Source organism: Podarcis muralis, chromosome 12 (assembly GCF_964188315.1).
Source record: "Podarcis muralis chromosome 12, rPodMur119.hap1.1, whole genome shotgun sequence".
NCBI lineage: Eukaryota > Metazoa > Chordata > Lepidosauria > Squamata > Lacertidae > Podarcis > Podarcis muralis.
The window spans coordinates 5,782,793-5,799,398 of NC_135666.1; the positions used below are offsets into that span (position 1 = coordinate 5,782,793).

General features: G+C 47.3%; 1 protein-coding gene across 1 annotated transcript in view; it reads right to left on the reverse strand.

Moving 5' to 3' along the window:
* PTH1R (parathyroid hormone 1 receptor) overlaps nucleotides 1–16,606 on the reverse strand; it is a 144,767-nt gene that overhangs the window by 59,996 nt on the left and 68,165 nt on the right. The window contains exon 2 of the mRNA XM_028749813.2: nucleotides 1,562–1,667. Within this exon, the coding sequence (XP_028605646.1) occupies nucleotides 1,562–1,667 (106 nt within the window). The remainder of the gene's footprint in view (nucleotides 1–1,561; nucleotides 1,668–16,606) is intronic.

The window sequence follows — 16,606 nt, forward strand, 5'->3', positions numbered from 1 at the left end:
GCAGAGAGAAGAAACTGTGTATAGCTGTTGACACCCATCTCTCTCGAAAGACATGGAGTGAGCCTTTGGGTGTGTGTGTGAAGTCAATCTGCTGCGTTAACAGCACCAAACAGACCTCCCCGGGGTGCAAACCTGGGCAGTGTACATGCAGATCCTGGACTGCCCAGACGACAAGAGCCCCCCCCCCCCAATGCTCTCCAAGTCTTCCAGGTACTGGGAAGAAACTCAGCCCCATCCATAGCTGAACAAATATCGGGCACCCCCAAAGCAGCCCAGTTCATTCCTATGGGGAAACCTACCGGCCAGTCCAATCTGTGTGGGAAGGTTCAGGGAGGCAGGAGAGGATATATTGTTTATTAAAATCCTTCCCAACCTGCGCTAGCGGGACGCGGGTGGCGCTGTGGGTTAAACCACAGAGCCTAGGGCTTGCCAATCAGAAGGTCGGCGGTTCGAATCCCCGCGACGGGGTGAGCTCCCGTTGCTCGGTCCCTGCTCCTGCCCACCTAGCATTTCAAAAGCACCTCAAAGTGCAAGTAGATAAATAGGTACCGCTCCAGCGGGAAGGTAAACGGCGTTTCCGTGCACTGCTCTGGTTTGCCAGAAGCAGCTTAGTCATGCTGGCCACATGACCCGGAAGCAGCACCGCAACCCAAGAGTCGGCCACAACTGGACCTAATGATCAGAGGTCCCTTTACCTTTATTTAGCAGAGTTTTACATTCCTCCTTTAAACATATAGCAGATAGCTGGTTGCAGGCTTGTTTAAGCCTCTTACTATTAGATTCCTGGTAAGTCCCCTTATATCCCTCTTAAAAGAATAAACACACCACAATCTTGTGTAAAGTATATAAAACAAGTTTCCTCACATCATCAGTTCACAGTTGGATCCCCTAAGGCAGTCTTAGTTGCAAAGTATATACATGTGGGTCTACGCCATATGGCAGGGGTCAACAACCTTTTTCAGCCGTGTGCAGGTCCACTATCCCTCAGACCTTGTGTGTGTGGGGGGGGGGGGACACTATATTTTGAAAAAAATATATGAACAGATTCCTATGCCCCACAAACAACCCAGAGATGCATGCTAAATAAAAGGACACATTCTACTCACGTAAAAACACCAGGCAGGTCCCACAAATAACCCAGAGATGCATTTTAAATAAAAGGACTCATGTAAAAACACACAGACTGGATTTAGAAGGCGATTGGGCCGCATCCAGCCCCTGGGCCTTAGGTTGCCCCTGCCATATGGGGATGGTCCCTTTGTCCTCTGTTGGCTGAAAGCTAAAAAGCTGCTGGTCCAACAACGGAGGAAGTCAAAGAGAGTTGAAAAGAAGGAAGTGTGCTGTGTGCCTTGTCCCTTTTGTTACCTGGGCAGGTAAGGTCACACCCACCTCTAGTCACATGCTAAAGGAAGGATGCTCCAGGCCAGGAGGAACCAGGAAGTTTTCGACTGGCTGGAACAAACATTTCCCTGCATGTCCACTCTAGGAAAACAAGGAATGTTGTACTTGACTGCTACTTATGTATCACACCCCACAGTCCGGAGGAGAGAGGCTGACTCACCTTGCAGTTTGGGTCCTTTGGCCTTTAGATGGCGCTCACACTTGGCCTTGGCTTTGAGCAGCAGGAAGATCTGCTCCTCCTTCGTCAGGACGTCGTCCACATCCTCCTGTAAGGAGACAGAGCAAAGCGAGGTCAATTTCGCTGATATGTCTATTGCTGCAAGCAACAGTGAGAGACAGCAGGGCACAAGAGACCCCCCATGCCTGCAATACTTGTACTTATCAAACCTTTATTAGGCATTATACAAATAAAACCATAAAAGAGAAAATAAGATATAAAAGCCTTGAAATATATATAAAAAGGCAGCAGTTGGCTACATACATATATATATATATGCATATAGAGTCAGTGGTTTTCCTTGTTAACCTGCTCCTTGGAGAACTGCTACCAAAAACTCGGCTACCCCCGCCGTTACCCTTTGGTCAACGTCGGATAGGCAGAATCCCACACATTCACCTTGCTGGGGTTCCGGACCACCCAAAAGAGGGGACAGCACAATGGGCAATGAAAGAGAATATGCTCTACAGTGTCCGGGACATTCATAGAACATCTGCAGAATCTCTTGTTTCTAGGAATGTTTTGATATCTTCCCCTGACAAATGCTGAGGGAAAAACATTCAAACGGGCCAGCATAAAAGCCCTACGTTGGGCTGGGATTATTAATTTAGTGACGTAATTGGCTCTGCTATCTAAGATATTTAAATCATAGAATATGGGGGAGCATATTTTGTTTACAGCTGCCATAATATTTTGTCTCTCGACATCCTTTAGTCTAGTTAGGATATTATGGAAAATGTATTGCTCATTAGAATTGTACAGGGGCTCCAGCTCGATGCCTAAAGATTCAATCTTTTTTTCGAGGTACTGATACCATCTTGATTTATAGGAGTCTTTGAGCAAATCAGCGAGCAGACTTGATGGAGGGCAGCGAAAATGGCAGCGTAACCAGTACTTTATTGAGGTGGACCAGGCCCAATATTCCATTGTGTGTATGCCTATTTCTGCACACATTGTTTCATATTTGATCACAGCTGGGAGTCCGAGAATACGTCTCAGAAAGCTGGAGTGAATCTTTTTTAAATCACTGTTATATGCTTGGACCCATAGCGGGATTCCATAGAATATCTGGGATTGCACTTTTGTTTGGAATATCTGATTGGCCGCAGGAATAAATTGATTGCCTTTCTGATAATAAAAACGGGCAACTGCTGATGAGGTGCACTTTGCCTGTTTTATGGCATTTGTGCGATGATTTGCCCACCCTAAATTGCTCTGGAATAAGATTCCCAGATACCTATAGATTTTCACTTGTTGGATTTCTTGCCCTCTTATTTTCCATTTCTCTAATTTCCAACCATTCGAGAAGACCAAAATTTTTGTCTTCTCGTAATTTATAGAGAGTTTGTTACATTCGCAGTAAAGGATCAGAGAAGATATAAGACGTTTCAGACCCAAGCTCGTTAATGATAGTAGAACAGCATCGTCTGCGTATAATAACAGAGGAACTGGTTTCTGATTAAGTTTAGGGGCATGTGATTCTATTTTTTGAAGGTGATCTGGCAAGTCTGATAAAAATAAATTAAATAGAAAGGGGGCAAGAATACACCCTTGTTTTACCCCTTTCGAGTTTGGGATGTCTGATGAAAGGTGACCTTTGGTGTTAAGTTTGACTTGACAGGTATTGGAAGAGTATAGATTTTGTATTAGAATCAATAAGCGCTGATCAATTTTTAATTCTGCGAGTTTCCTCCACAGCTTTGGGCGGTCAATTGAGTCGAATGCACCACGAAAATCTACAAAAGCAGCATATATCTTAGATTGCCTTTGAGATCTGTATTTTTCAACCAAATGCATAAGTATAAGGCAGTGGTCTAATGTAGAGCAACCTTTGGAGAAACCTATTTGTTCTTTCCCTGGTAAATTTAGATTTTTCATCCAGGTAAGGAGTTTAGATAAAAGGTGCTTAGCGTAGATTTTCCCTATCACTGATAATAGGCTTATCGGTCTATAATTCCTTGGTTCTTTTGGGTCGCCATTTTTAAAGATTGGGATAATTATTGATCTTAACCATATCTCAGGTATGATCCCATATTTATCTATGAGAGTAAACAATTGAGCTAAGGGTTCTGCCCACCAATCTATATAGGTCTTGAATAATTCTATTGGTAGACCGTCTGGCCCAGGAGATTTCCCCGATTTGAAATTTTTAACTATCTCTCTAATTTCCTCTTCTTCTACCCTTGGCCACTCCTGGAGTTTATTGATTTTATTTTTAGTGGTTTCATTTCCTTTAAGTTCACTGTGTAGATTGTTAAATACAGATGTAAAATATTGGGACCATTTGGATTCTGCAATTGGTGGTAGAGTTAGTTGATTTTCGGCTTTCAATCCTCCGTACACTAGGTTCCAGAACGCTTTGTTGTTTTTACTCTGAATTGAGTCGAGTAATTGTAGCCATTTTTGGGTTGCATATTTCTGTTTCTTTTCGGCCAGAATGTAATGATATTTTCTTTTTTCATCAAGATAAGAGGGCTCTAGTTTAGTGCGATTATTTTTAAATGTTTGGCGCAGTTTTCTTTTTAGCTGGAAACATTCATCATCAAACCAAGGGCTAGCGCTATGTTTAAGTACCCAAACTTTAGGTGGAGTACTAAGTTCTACGAACATTTGGAAGATTTCATTATAAATTTTCGGAATATCACTGTAGGAATTAGTGGTCTTTAAGTTGGATAATACTTGTTTTCTCAGGTTGGCTGTAAGTTTTTGCCCCACTGCTGCACTCATTTCCTGGGACCATTTTAATTGGGTCATTTGTTTGTATTGAGAAGGTTCTATGATATTGTACTTGGTTATTTTGGTTTCGTCCTTTAAGTTAATAGACAACGATAATGGCTGATGGTCGCTTTCAGTACGCGTTCCAATTTTGAGGTCCATGATCGAATTTATAATATTATAAGGGACAAGAATATAGTCGATGACACTGCATCCTCGGGGGGAGAAGTATGTAAACTCCCCGCTTCTATCGCCTTTTGTTGAACCGTTCACAATCTGCAAATTAAAGTTGTGCCTGCAATACTGTCTCCAGATCATTTAGGTTGGGGAAATGGCTACAAAAACCACCAGAGAGGTGCAATTTTCAAAAGACGACTGTATTGCAACAGGACTAAACATTAGGTTCTGCACTTGGGCAGGGATAACCAGGAGCAGAAATACATGATGGGGGATACCTGGATTGGCAGCAATACACGTGAAAAGGATCTAGGGGTCTTAGTGGACCACAAGCTCAACACGAGTCCACCGTGTGATGCAGCAGCAAAAAAGGCGAATGCGATTCTAGGCTGCATCGACAGCAGTCTAGAACCCACATCAAGGGATGCCATAGTACTGTGGTACCTTGGTTCTCGAATGGCTTAGTTGTCGAGCAAATTGGCTCCCGAACGCCACAAACCCTGAAGTAAGTGTTCTGGTTTGCAAACGTTTTTTGGAAGCCGAACGTCCGACGCCACTTCGGCTTGAGTGCAGGGAGCTCCTGCAGCCAATCAGAAGCCGTGCCTTGGTTTTTGAATAGTTTTGGGAGTCGAATGGACTCCTGGAATGGATTAAAATCGAGAACCAAGGTACTACTATACTGCTCTCTTCTGCCTTGGGCAGACCACACCTGGAATACTGTGTCCAATTCCTGCCAGTACAATTTAAGAAGGATGTTGACAAGCCGGAAGGTGTGCAGAGGAGGGAGATGAAGATGATGAAGGGTCTGGAAACCAAGCCTGATGAGGAACGGTTGAAGGAGCTGGGCATGTTTATCCTGGAAAAGAGGAGGCTGAGAGGAGATATGATAGAATCATAGAATCATAGAGTTGGAATAGACCACAAGGGCCATCTAGTCCAACCCCCTGCCAAGCAGGAAACACCATCAGAGCACTCCTGACATATGGTTGTCAAGCCTCTGCTTAAAGACCTCCAAAGAAGGAGACTCCACCACACTCCTTGGCAGCAAATTCCACTGTCGAACAGCTCTTACTGTCAGGAAGTTCTTCCTAATGTTTAGGTGGAATCTTCTTTCTTGTAGTTTGGATCCATTGCTCCGTGTCCGCTTCTCTGGAGCAGCAGAAAACAGCCTTTCTCCCTCCTCTATATGAAATCCTTTTATATATTTGAACATGGCTATCATATCACCCCTTAACCTCCTCTTCTCCAGGCTAAACATGCCCAGCTCCCTTAGCCGTTCCTCATAAGGCATCGTTTCCAGGCCTTTGACCATTTTGGTTGCCCTCCTCTGGACACGTTCCAGTTTGTCAGTGTCCTTCTTGAACTGTGGTGCCCAGAACTGGACACAGTACTCCAGGTGAGGTCTGACCAGAGCAGAATACAGTGGCACTATTACTTCCCTTGATCTAGATGCTATACTCCTATTGAGGCAGCCCAGAATTGCATTGGCTTTTTTAGCTGCCGCGTCACACTGTTGGCTCATGTCAAGTTTGTGGTCAACTAAGACTCCTAGATCCTTTTCACATGTACTGCTCTCAAGCCAGGTGTCCCCCATCTTGTATTTGTGCCTCTCATTTTTTTTGCCCAAGTGCAATACTTTACATTTCTCCCTGTTAAAGTTCATCTTGTTTGTTTTGGCCCAGTTCTCTAATCTGTCAAGGTCGTTTTGAAGTGTGATCCTGTCCCCTGGGGTGTTAGCCACCCCTCCCAGTTTGGTGTCATCTGATAACCGCCTTCAAATATCTGAAGGGCTGTCACATCGAAGATGGAGCAAGCTTGCTTTCTCGTGGACTGGAGGGGAGGACCCAAACCAATGGATTCAAATTCCAAGAAAGGAGATTCCGACTAAACCTCAGGAAGAACTTTCTGACAGAAAGAGCTGTGCAATGAACTCCCTCAGAAGGTGGTGGAGTTTCTTTCATTGAAGGTTTTTTTCCAAGCTGAGGTTGGATGGCTTCTTTAGGTGTGATTAAGCTGCCTGGTTCTTGGGAGAAAAGCAATGACAAACCTAGGCAGCATCTTAAAAAGCAGAGGTTAATGGGCTAAATAAGGCCACAACTTTATTGGTTACAGGTGATGAGCGATATTGGCTTAGGCATTAGACTATATCCAACCTCAGCCCGTCCACTTGAAGTCTGGGAAGGGTTAACCACCAGTAGGGAGAGTCCTGTTGTCTTTGTCCATGGAGTTTTCTTGGCAGGGATACTGGAGTGGTTTGCCGGTTCCTGCTCTAGGTGGATCATGTTTGGTCAAAACTCTGACCTGTCCATCTTGGGTGCCCTGCTTGGCATAGCTCATAGCTTCTCTGAGTTATTCAAGCCCCTTCGCCACAGCAAGGCAGTGATAGACATCACCTTGCCAACAAAGGTCCGTATAGTTAAAGCTATGGTTTTCCCAGTAGTGATGTATGGAGGTGAGACCTGGACCATAAAGAAGGCTGATCGCCAAAGAATGGATGCTTTTGAATTATGGTGCTGGAGGAGACACTTGATAGTTCCATGGACTGCATGAAGATCAAACCTCTCCATTCTGAAGGAAATCAGCCCTGAGTTCTCCCTGGAAGGACAGATCCTGAAGCTGAGGCTCCAATACTTTGGCCACCTCATGAGAAGAGAAGACTCCCTGGAAAAGACCCTGATGTTGGGAAAGATGGAGGGCACAAGGAGAAGGGGACGACGGAGGACGAGATGGTTGGACAGTGTTCTCGAAGCTACCAGCATGAGTTTGACCAAACTGCGGGAGGCAGTGGAATACAGGAGGGCCTGGCGTGCTCTGGTCCAGGGGGTCACGAAGAGTTGGACACGACTAAACGACTAAACAACACAATACCATGTGGTCACTGGATAGCTCAGTTGGTTAGAGTGTGGTGCTGATAAGGCCAAGGTTGCAGGTTCGATCCCTGAATGGGGCAGCTGCTTATTTCTGTTATTATAGAGGGTTGGACTGGATGATCCTCAGGGTAAAGCCCAACTCTATGATTCTATATGATTGTCTGGGACAGAGTTCCTCTATGATATGCTAATATCTATCTTCTATAATATATTCCTTTATAGGGAGCATACCTACAAATCACAGGACAGTAGAACAATGGAACAACAAGCAAATGAGCAGAACAAAAGCTGCAGGTGTGACTGAATTTTAGACAGCGGTAGAATCACAAAGAATAGCGGCTCTGTGGAATTGCAAGTTAATTATACCCCCTTTGACATTTCAAAAAGGCCCTGCTCTTTTGGGTTGGTTCATATGCAGATAGATGCCAATGCAATTGATCTAATTAATCAGCTAAAGGGCAGGCGTGCAATCAAGTCACAATTCCTGAATCAGACGACAACTTCTAACGGCCAATTATAAATAATGAGAACACAAAAGGGTCCCTGCCTCGTTTCACACCTGGTCACTCGATACCCCATGCTGATCCGCTGGCAGGGTTGCAGCACGTGATGAAAAACGGCTGCGGAGGGAAAAGGAACAAGTTCCCCGTCTGGATGTGACTGGTGCAGAGACAAAACCAGGGGGTTGCTGTTTCGTGAAACCTTTGCCCCCCCCCCCAATCCCTCTCCCTCCATATTGAGCTCTTTTTCAGTTTGTATTTCTTGGTGCAGAAAGTATTGATCTGATGGGTAGAGATCTTTCCTATTCTACTTAATTCAAGAGGGTTCTGGAAGCCTCTCTGCGTGAAAGAAGCAAGCAGGAGGTTGATGATGTTTGGGTTATTCCTTCAGAGAAGCCGAGTACAGCTGCCTTAAACTGGTTGTGTTATCTCTTTTGTCAAGGCCATGCTGACCATAATTATAAGGCCAGAAGGAGCCTGGATTTCACTTTCTCTTTCTATCTCTCGTCCTTCTCGTGTGGTGTTCTGCACATCATGCTTAGAGTTAAGGTTTTAATCTTATTTTAAGTTGCGTGTCGAGGTCCCCAAGTCACCCCAATAAAACACAATTCACACAGAATTTTTGTTTAAGGTTTTTGGCATAATTTTGGCCACAATTTTATTAAAATGCAAAAATGTGAGTGGTTGCTTAGGCATTGGTTGCGACTATCTGACCCTGCCCGGGGACAGACTGACATTCGCACGCCCGTGAAAGTCAGAAAGGGAAAACATTTTGGGGAGAAAGATGGAGCTGGGTACCATGCCCTCACCTCTCCCCAAATGCTCCCAGGGGGTCTTGCGTGGCCCTGGACCCTTGACAGGGGTTCGGACAAAAGCATGGCGAGCCCCTGGATTCCTTTAATGGAATACCCTTGCAACAGCAGCATTGGAGGGGCAGGCACAGCCAATCCATGCCCCTCCACCAACCAATTCATAAAACCAATGCCTAACCGCAACCTTACAAGTTGTGACGATTTGCTACGCAGTACACGGGTGGCGCTGTGGGTTAAACCACAGAGCCTAGGACTTGCCGATCAGAAGGTCGGCGGTTCGAATCCCCGCGACGGGCTGAGCTCCCGTTGCTCGGTCCCTGCCCCTGCCAACCTAGCAGTTCGAAAGCACGTCAAAGTGCAAGTAGATAAATAGGTACCGCTCTGGCGGGAAGGTAAACGGCGTTTCCGTGCGCTGCTCTGGTTTCGCCACAAGCGGCTTAGTCATGCTGGCCACATGACCCGGAAGCTGTATGCCGGCTCCCTCAGCCAATAAAGCGAGATGAGTTGGCCACGACTGGACCTAATGGTCAGGGGTTCCTTTACCTTTAGGCAAAAACCAAACGGCACCAGCCAATCAGCCAAATGGACAAAATTCCTACCAGGCCCCTGCCCCCAAAGCAGATGACCCCATGACAGGCATATCAAGGTCATTGCAAACAACCCCAAATATAGGGAGGGTGGGAGGGTGATCCGATGCATGCAGTGAAAAGAGGAAGCTCAACGCTGCGTGCAGGGAATATATACTGTATTTTCTGGTGTATAAGACTACTATTTAACCCAGGAAAATCTTCTCAAAAGTCAGGGGTCGTCTTATACGCTGGCTATAGCAGCAGCTCCTGCAGCAACTACCCACCAAAGGACAAAACGACAGCAAATTAAATCAGAGGACACCAAGCTCTCTAGATGAAGCCGAAATACGCTTGAAAATTGGCCCCAGAAGGCCCCCCAATCACCAGCAACAGAACGACCCTAACTGCTCCCGGTTTTTTTTGGTGTGCGTTGGAAGAGGGGCAGTTTTATACAACGAATATATCCCAAACTCTATATTTTAACTGGAAAAGTTGGGGGTCGTCTTATATGCCGGAAAATACGGTACTTTTTGGCTGTCTATCACAAAATGGCAACATCAAATTCTCCCCAACGACAAGAGGAGCCCAATCGCAATGGTGGCCAACTAACTTTTACCCGCCCAGCAACAGTGGGATGTCTTGTTAGACCCCACTGCAACACGTGCTCTCCATGAAGGGGAACACACTTTATTGTAAGTTGCAGCTTCCTGTCTGCCGCGGGTCAGCTTCGGACATACAGTGGTACCTCTGGATACAAACGGGATCCGTTCCGGAGCCCCATTCGCACCCAGAAGCAAACGTAACTAGCAATGGCACGTCTGCGCACATGCACACCGCTTTTCACCGCTTCTGTGCATGCGCATGATGCCATTTTGAGCATCTGCGCATGTGCGAGTGGCGAAACCCAGAAGTAACACGCTCCGTTACTTCCGGGTTGCCGCAGAGCGCAACTCGAACGTGCTCAACATGAAGCATATTCAACCCGAGGTATGACTGTACGTCTCTTGTTCTCTTGCGCACTCACCAATGGGGTGAAAGGGGGGCTGCAGGCTTTGCCCCCCCAAAAGGTTCAGGAGGGCTTCCTGAACCTGTAAGGACCCGCTGCGATGTCGAAGGGGGACCCTAAGACCAGACCGTGAGGCTCGGGAAGGAGACCCTCAGACGCACTTTACCAGCGACCCTCCCCTAGATGAGAAAGCCCAATTTCGGAGCGACCAGGTGGTGGAGCTTTCATTGAACAATGACGTGCTCAGATACCCGGCTAGCAGGCTTCAGAGTTTACAACCTTAAGCCTAAATTAAGAACTGAACTGAAGATTAAAGGACGTAAATTGTAAAATATAACGACGAAAAAGCTTACCGGAGAACACCTGTTTAAAGAATAGTCAGGGCACTTAAGCTAAGAGGAAGAGGAGAACAGCCCTGATGTAATCTGGAAACGTACGCCTAGTGTTAAGGTTTTAGTCTTATTATAAGTTATTGTAAGTTTAAATTACCGTATTTTTTGCTCTATAAGACTTACTTTTTCCCTCCTAAAAAGTAAGGGGAAATGTGTGTGCGTCTTATGGCGCGAATGCAGGCTGCGCATCTATCCCAGAAGCCAGAACAGTGAGAAGGATCACTGCTTTCACTGCACAGTGATCCCTTTTGCTGTTCTGGCTTCTGGGATTCAGAATATTTCTTTCTTGTTTTCCTCCTCCAAAAACTAGGTGCGCCTTATGGTCTGGTGCGTCGTATAGAGCGAAAAATACGGTAAGTCTGCTGCAACTGGATTTCTTATGGACGGTGCCAATCCTGAATGTATTGGATTTGTGACATTGTTCTCATTTGCCTTCAGTAGCAGTAAAGCTCTGCTGGATGAAATATCAATTGCCTCTGGTCTGTTTGTTTTTTTGAATCCTGCACCACGTTTTTACTCTGCTAACTATACGTCCGAATTCTGCTCTGGATCAAGATTGAGTAGAATTTCAATGACCATCTTTTGGAGGGCATTGGAGGGTAGAGATGTATTTGGCTCCTTTAAATGAAGGAAAACCGGAAGCTTACTCAGCCTACGAAGAGATCATTCGCAAACTTAACAACTCTGTATGCGGTTTACAAAATTCATTAATAATGTGCGACACTTCGACACCTTCTAGTGCATGAAATCTCAAATAATATATACCAGGCACGTCCAACTTCCAAGAGACTGTGATCTACTCCAACTATTAAAAAAACCTGACAGTGATCTACCCATCAGATTGACCACAGTTGTTGAGCTTTTTAGGGGAAACTTCATCAAAATTGTTGAGCTCTTTTTGGGGGGGAAGGGTCCTGCGATCAACCAGGGACCCCCCACAATTGAACAGTAGATCAGTAGATGACCGGTTGGACATCCCTGATATATACAATGCCAAAACAATACAGTGGTACCTCAGGTTCCATACGCTTCAGGTTCCATACGCTTCAGGTTACAGACTCCGCTAACCCAGAAATAGTGCTTCAGGCTAAGAACTTTGCTTCAGGATAAGAACAGAAATCGTGCTCCAGTGGCACGGCACCAGCAGGAGGCCCCATTAGCTAAAGTGGTGCTTCAGGTCAAGAACAGTTTCAGGTTAAGTACGGACCTCCGGAACGAATTAAGTACTTAACCCGAGGTACCACTGTATTGACACGGGCAACTCAGGAACTCAAACAGTCCAAATATTCCTGAAATAAGTCCATGAGAACAACTCTCTGTGTGTATTCCCAATTCAACTCCAATGATGAGATACCCGGATTTGAAGCTCCACCCACTAGACCGCACTTCCTCCTGGTTTCCTTTTTTTTTCAAGAGAATGGGAAGTGGATCTAAGCACCCAGGCATGTGCCTGCTGCACAATCTTTACGGATTAGGAAACACTGCTCATGTCTGCAGCCTTTAAAGGTGTTTGGGGCACCCTACTAAAGCAGTCAGGGACGCGGGTGGCGCTGTGGGTAAAAGCCTCAGCGTCTAGGGCTTGCCGATCGAAAGGTCGGTGGTTCGAATCCCCGCTGCGGGGTGCGCTCCCGTTGCTCGGTCCCAGCGCCTGCCAACCTAGCAGTTCGAAAGCACCCCCAGGTGCAAGTAGATAAATAGGGACCGCTTACTGGCAGGAAGGTAAACGGCGTTTCCGTGTGCGGCTCTGGCTCGCCAGATGCAGCTTTGTCACGCTGGCCACGTGACCCGGAAAGTGTCTCCGGACAGCGCTGGCCCCCGGCCTCTTGAGTGAGATGGGCGCACAACCCTAGAGTCTGTCAAGACTGGCCCGTATGGGCAGGGGTACCTTTACCTTACTAAAGCAGTCGCCCCCCCTCTTTCAAGGCTGGCAGCGGGGGAACCTTTTCATTGCCGTCCTGGTAAATATAGCGCAAGACGACAGCTGACGACAGGCTCCCAAAGGAACATCTCTTCCCTGCAGCCTTGGAAATACCGGCGGGGTTAAAAATATATTTTTTTCTTTCTGGGGGTGGGCATCTCCCTTGTAAATCGCCCCGTCTGCCACCAGGAATTCTACCTCCCAGATGTCCTTTTCCCTCCATCAACAACATCCCAGCTAAATCCCCCAAACAAACAATGACACGCGGGCAATGTTGGAAGTTGCCGCATCGACCAGCAACTTCCCCTCGGTTCCAAAAAAGGAGATGCTGCTCCTGGGGTATAAGGGTGGATCCACGCACAGGAAAAATCCCACTATAAATAAGTCAGAAATTAGATTAGAACAACAACAGCAAAAATCCCTATGGAAAAAAGCGTATAAAAATTTCCTGCTCTCTGGCGCCATCTAGTGTTGACTGTTTATAGCACATTCAAATCATTGTTTATTTACTGATGTAGCTGAACCCTAGGTTGGAGAGAGTGTTTATGTTGTGATTTTACGTTGTGAACCACCCTGAGATCATAGAATCATAGAATTGTGGGGTTGGATGGAATCCTGAGGCTCATCTAGTCCGACCCCCTGAAATGGAAGAATATGCAGCAGTACCATTTTCCCAGTAGTGATGTATGGAAGTAAGAGCTGGACCATAAAGAAGGCTGATCGCCGAAGAATGGATGCTTTTGAATTCTGGTGCTGGAGGAGACTCTTGAGAGTCCCATGGACTGCAAGAAGATCAAACCGATCCATTCTGAAGGAAATCAGTCCTGAGTTCTCCCTGGAAGGACAGATCCTGAAGCTGAGGCTCCAAGACTTTGGCCACCTCATGAGAAGAGAAGACTCCCTGGAAAAGACCCTGATGTTGGGAAAGATGGAGGGCACAAGGAGAAGGGGAGGACAGTGGGCGAGATGGTTGGACAGTGTTCTTGAAGCTACCAGCATGAGTCTGACCAAACTGTGGGAGGCAGTGGAAGACAGGAGTGCCTGGTGTGCTCTGGTCCATGGGGTCACCAAGAGTCGGACACCACTAAACGACTAAACAACAACAACAACAATATGGAAATCGAACCTGCAAGCTTGGCGTCATCAGCACCATGCTCAAACCAACTGAGCAACGGGTATAGGGTGGTATACAGATTTAATAAATAAATAAGTGAATAAATAAATAAATTTATGCAAAAAAAAAAAAAAAAAGTCCCACAGTAATCACACACAGAGGATGCTGCCTTCTCTAGAGTCAATGCACCAGTATAGCTAGTTCAGTACAGTGGTACCTTGGTTCTCAAACTTAATCCTTTCCGGAAGTCCGTTCCAAAACCAAAGCGTTCCAAAACCAAGGCACGCTTTCCCATAGAGAGAAATGCAAAATGGATTAATCCATTCCAGACTTTTAAAAGCAACCCCTAAAACAGCAATTTAACATGAATTTTGCTACCTAATGAGACCATTGATCAGTAAAATGACAGCAATTAACAATGTACTGCAGTCACACAATCAGTCGATCAATCAATCAATCAGTAGCTGAACTGGGTTCCACAAAGTCACATAAACAAAAACGCAAAATAAATAGCAAAAGCAGACAGACCTCAGTGTAACACTCAAATCGGAAGCATGGCACTCAAAACGGAGCACGTTCGGCTTCCAAAAAAAGTTCGCAAACCGGAACACTTGCTTCCGGGTTTGCCACGTTCAGGTTCCAAGTTGTTCGAGTACCAAGGCGTTTGAGAACCAAGATACCACTCTATTGTCTATACCCGTGGGTCAATCTTGGCCCCTACCCGAGGCCGTTTCCCCAAACCACACCCACCTGTCAATCAGCTGACAACTGCTGGGTGACGTCACCCAGCGGGCGAGATTCCATCCTGCGCTGGCTGGCTGTGCCCACCAGTTCCCCCGCTGGGAACGGGTGTTTGTGCCTGGTGCAGCTGGAGCAGCCGGGGTTAAACCCTGCTCATGCCCGTCACAAAGAGATGTGCAATTGTGCGACATCTTGATTGACATCTCGCCCTGTGGTCCGTAAGAACATAGGAGGCTGACTTAGGCAGAATCAGACCGTGGGGCTATCTGGTTCAATATTGTACCAGGGCAATTAAGCCTCTGGGCAACTATGCCGCCATCGCTGGTGGTCTGGGTCCCCGAGCAAGTTCGGTCTGGGTGGGCAGCCTCTGCCCAAGCAACAAGTTGCTCAATCACGCTGAGGAGCCAAGCCTCATAACGCTGCCAGACGGAGTCCAGCGTGCCAGGTTTTAAAGAGCTCCAGAAGGCAGAGCTCATAAACAAAAGAGCAGGTGGAGACCGAGGGAAATAAACACATTTGATTACTCAACGCTGCCCATCTTTGCCCTCGCTGGTGAGTTCCACCCCCCCCCCCCGCCTCAAATTAGACATCGCTGCTTGGAGACATCTGCCCCATCTGCTGGGGGTCTTCGTTTGCTGAGAAAGTAATTAACCGGGCAACCAGGCCATTGTTGACACAGTCTCACTAGCGGCCCTTGGCCCAGGGCCAGCGTTTCCACTGGGACCGTTTCCCTCCACGCTCCTTGCAATCAAGATCGCCCTAACGAGCAGAGCCAATCAAATTACTCTCAGGAATTTGGAGCCCTCGCTCCGTTTTGGGCTGCGTCCAAGCTTCAATCAATCAGAGACATCCTTCTCAAACATCTGCAAAAACCGGGGCCCCACACACGTTATAGGATTCCCAATTCCCGAGCCCCCAGGAGATGGGGCTGCCGGTTTATAGAATCGCAGAATAGTAGAGTTCTGTGGGACACCCAAGGGTTCTCTAGTCTAACCCACCTGCTATGCAGAAATCTCAGCTAAAGTGTCCAGGGCAGATGGCTCGCCGACCTCTGCATAGAAACCTCCAAGGTATACTGGGCCCAGGGGTAACCCGAGAACCGCAGTCCAGGTCCGGTCCAGAATCCGTAGGTTCCGCTAGGAGTCAGTCCGACAGGGCCCAGGCAGGACACGAGGCAGGAAACCAGACAAGGACAGGTACAGGATCTCAGGAAGGCTCTGGCATACAGCAATGTTGCTCCCGCAACCTGGGACGGGGTCCGACAGCCTTTTATCTTTGTTGGGGTGACGGCCAGTCCTGATGCCCCGGCGACTCACCTCCCTGTCTTGCCCAAAGGCGAGCACTCCTCCTGCGAGTACTCAGGTCTCTCCTTCTCTCAGACCTTAGTCTCTGCAGCTCGGGAGACGTCGGTGGGTTACTAGACCTAGGGGCCACCTCAGCCTCCCCTGACCCAACTGGTAGTGGAGCAGCTATAAGTGATGGTCCAGCTGAAGGCAATGAGGTCATCCCCGCATCTGGAGCCAGGGCAGGCTCAGGCCCCTGACTCGGCCCAGCTGGGGAACCTGTGCAGACTGGGACTCTTCAGGGTCAGGCCCCAGACTTGGTTCAGACACCGCCTGAGGCAAAGGATCTGGTGCAGACTGAGTCTCCTCTGGTTACAAGTCCAAGTCCCAGGCCATCACACAAGGAAGGATCACCCAACCTCCTGAGGGAGTCAGGTCCACTGTTGAACAGCTCATACTGTCAGAAAGCTCTTCCTGATGTTTAGTCGGAATCCCCTTCCTTGTAACTCGAAGTCATGAGTTCGAGTCCTACCTTGCACTACCTGTTGGAGTGTTTTGTATCTTCACCACTCCTGGCTGTGGGTCAGTTCAGTCACCGTTCTGTGGGGCCTTAGTGATTATTTGAGGCTCCTCGTAAATGCCCTGCATGATTCCCTCGGAGTTGCGCTGCAACATGGAACCCAGAGTCGGAAAACGATGCAAGGTTGGGGTGGTTCACTGATGCAGAATGGAATTGTATAGCGGAACTGGTGTGTGTGTGTGTGTGTGTGTGCTGCTACACACTTCTTACCCCCCCCCCACCTGATCTCCCCACCTAAACTCCCATCTCCTTCCCTCGCAGCTGGTTAAATGCTTAACGGAGGAAGGCGCACTTTGGAGAGCGGTTTGCCA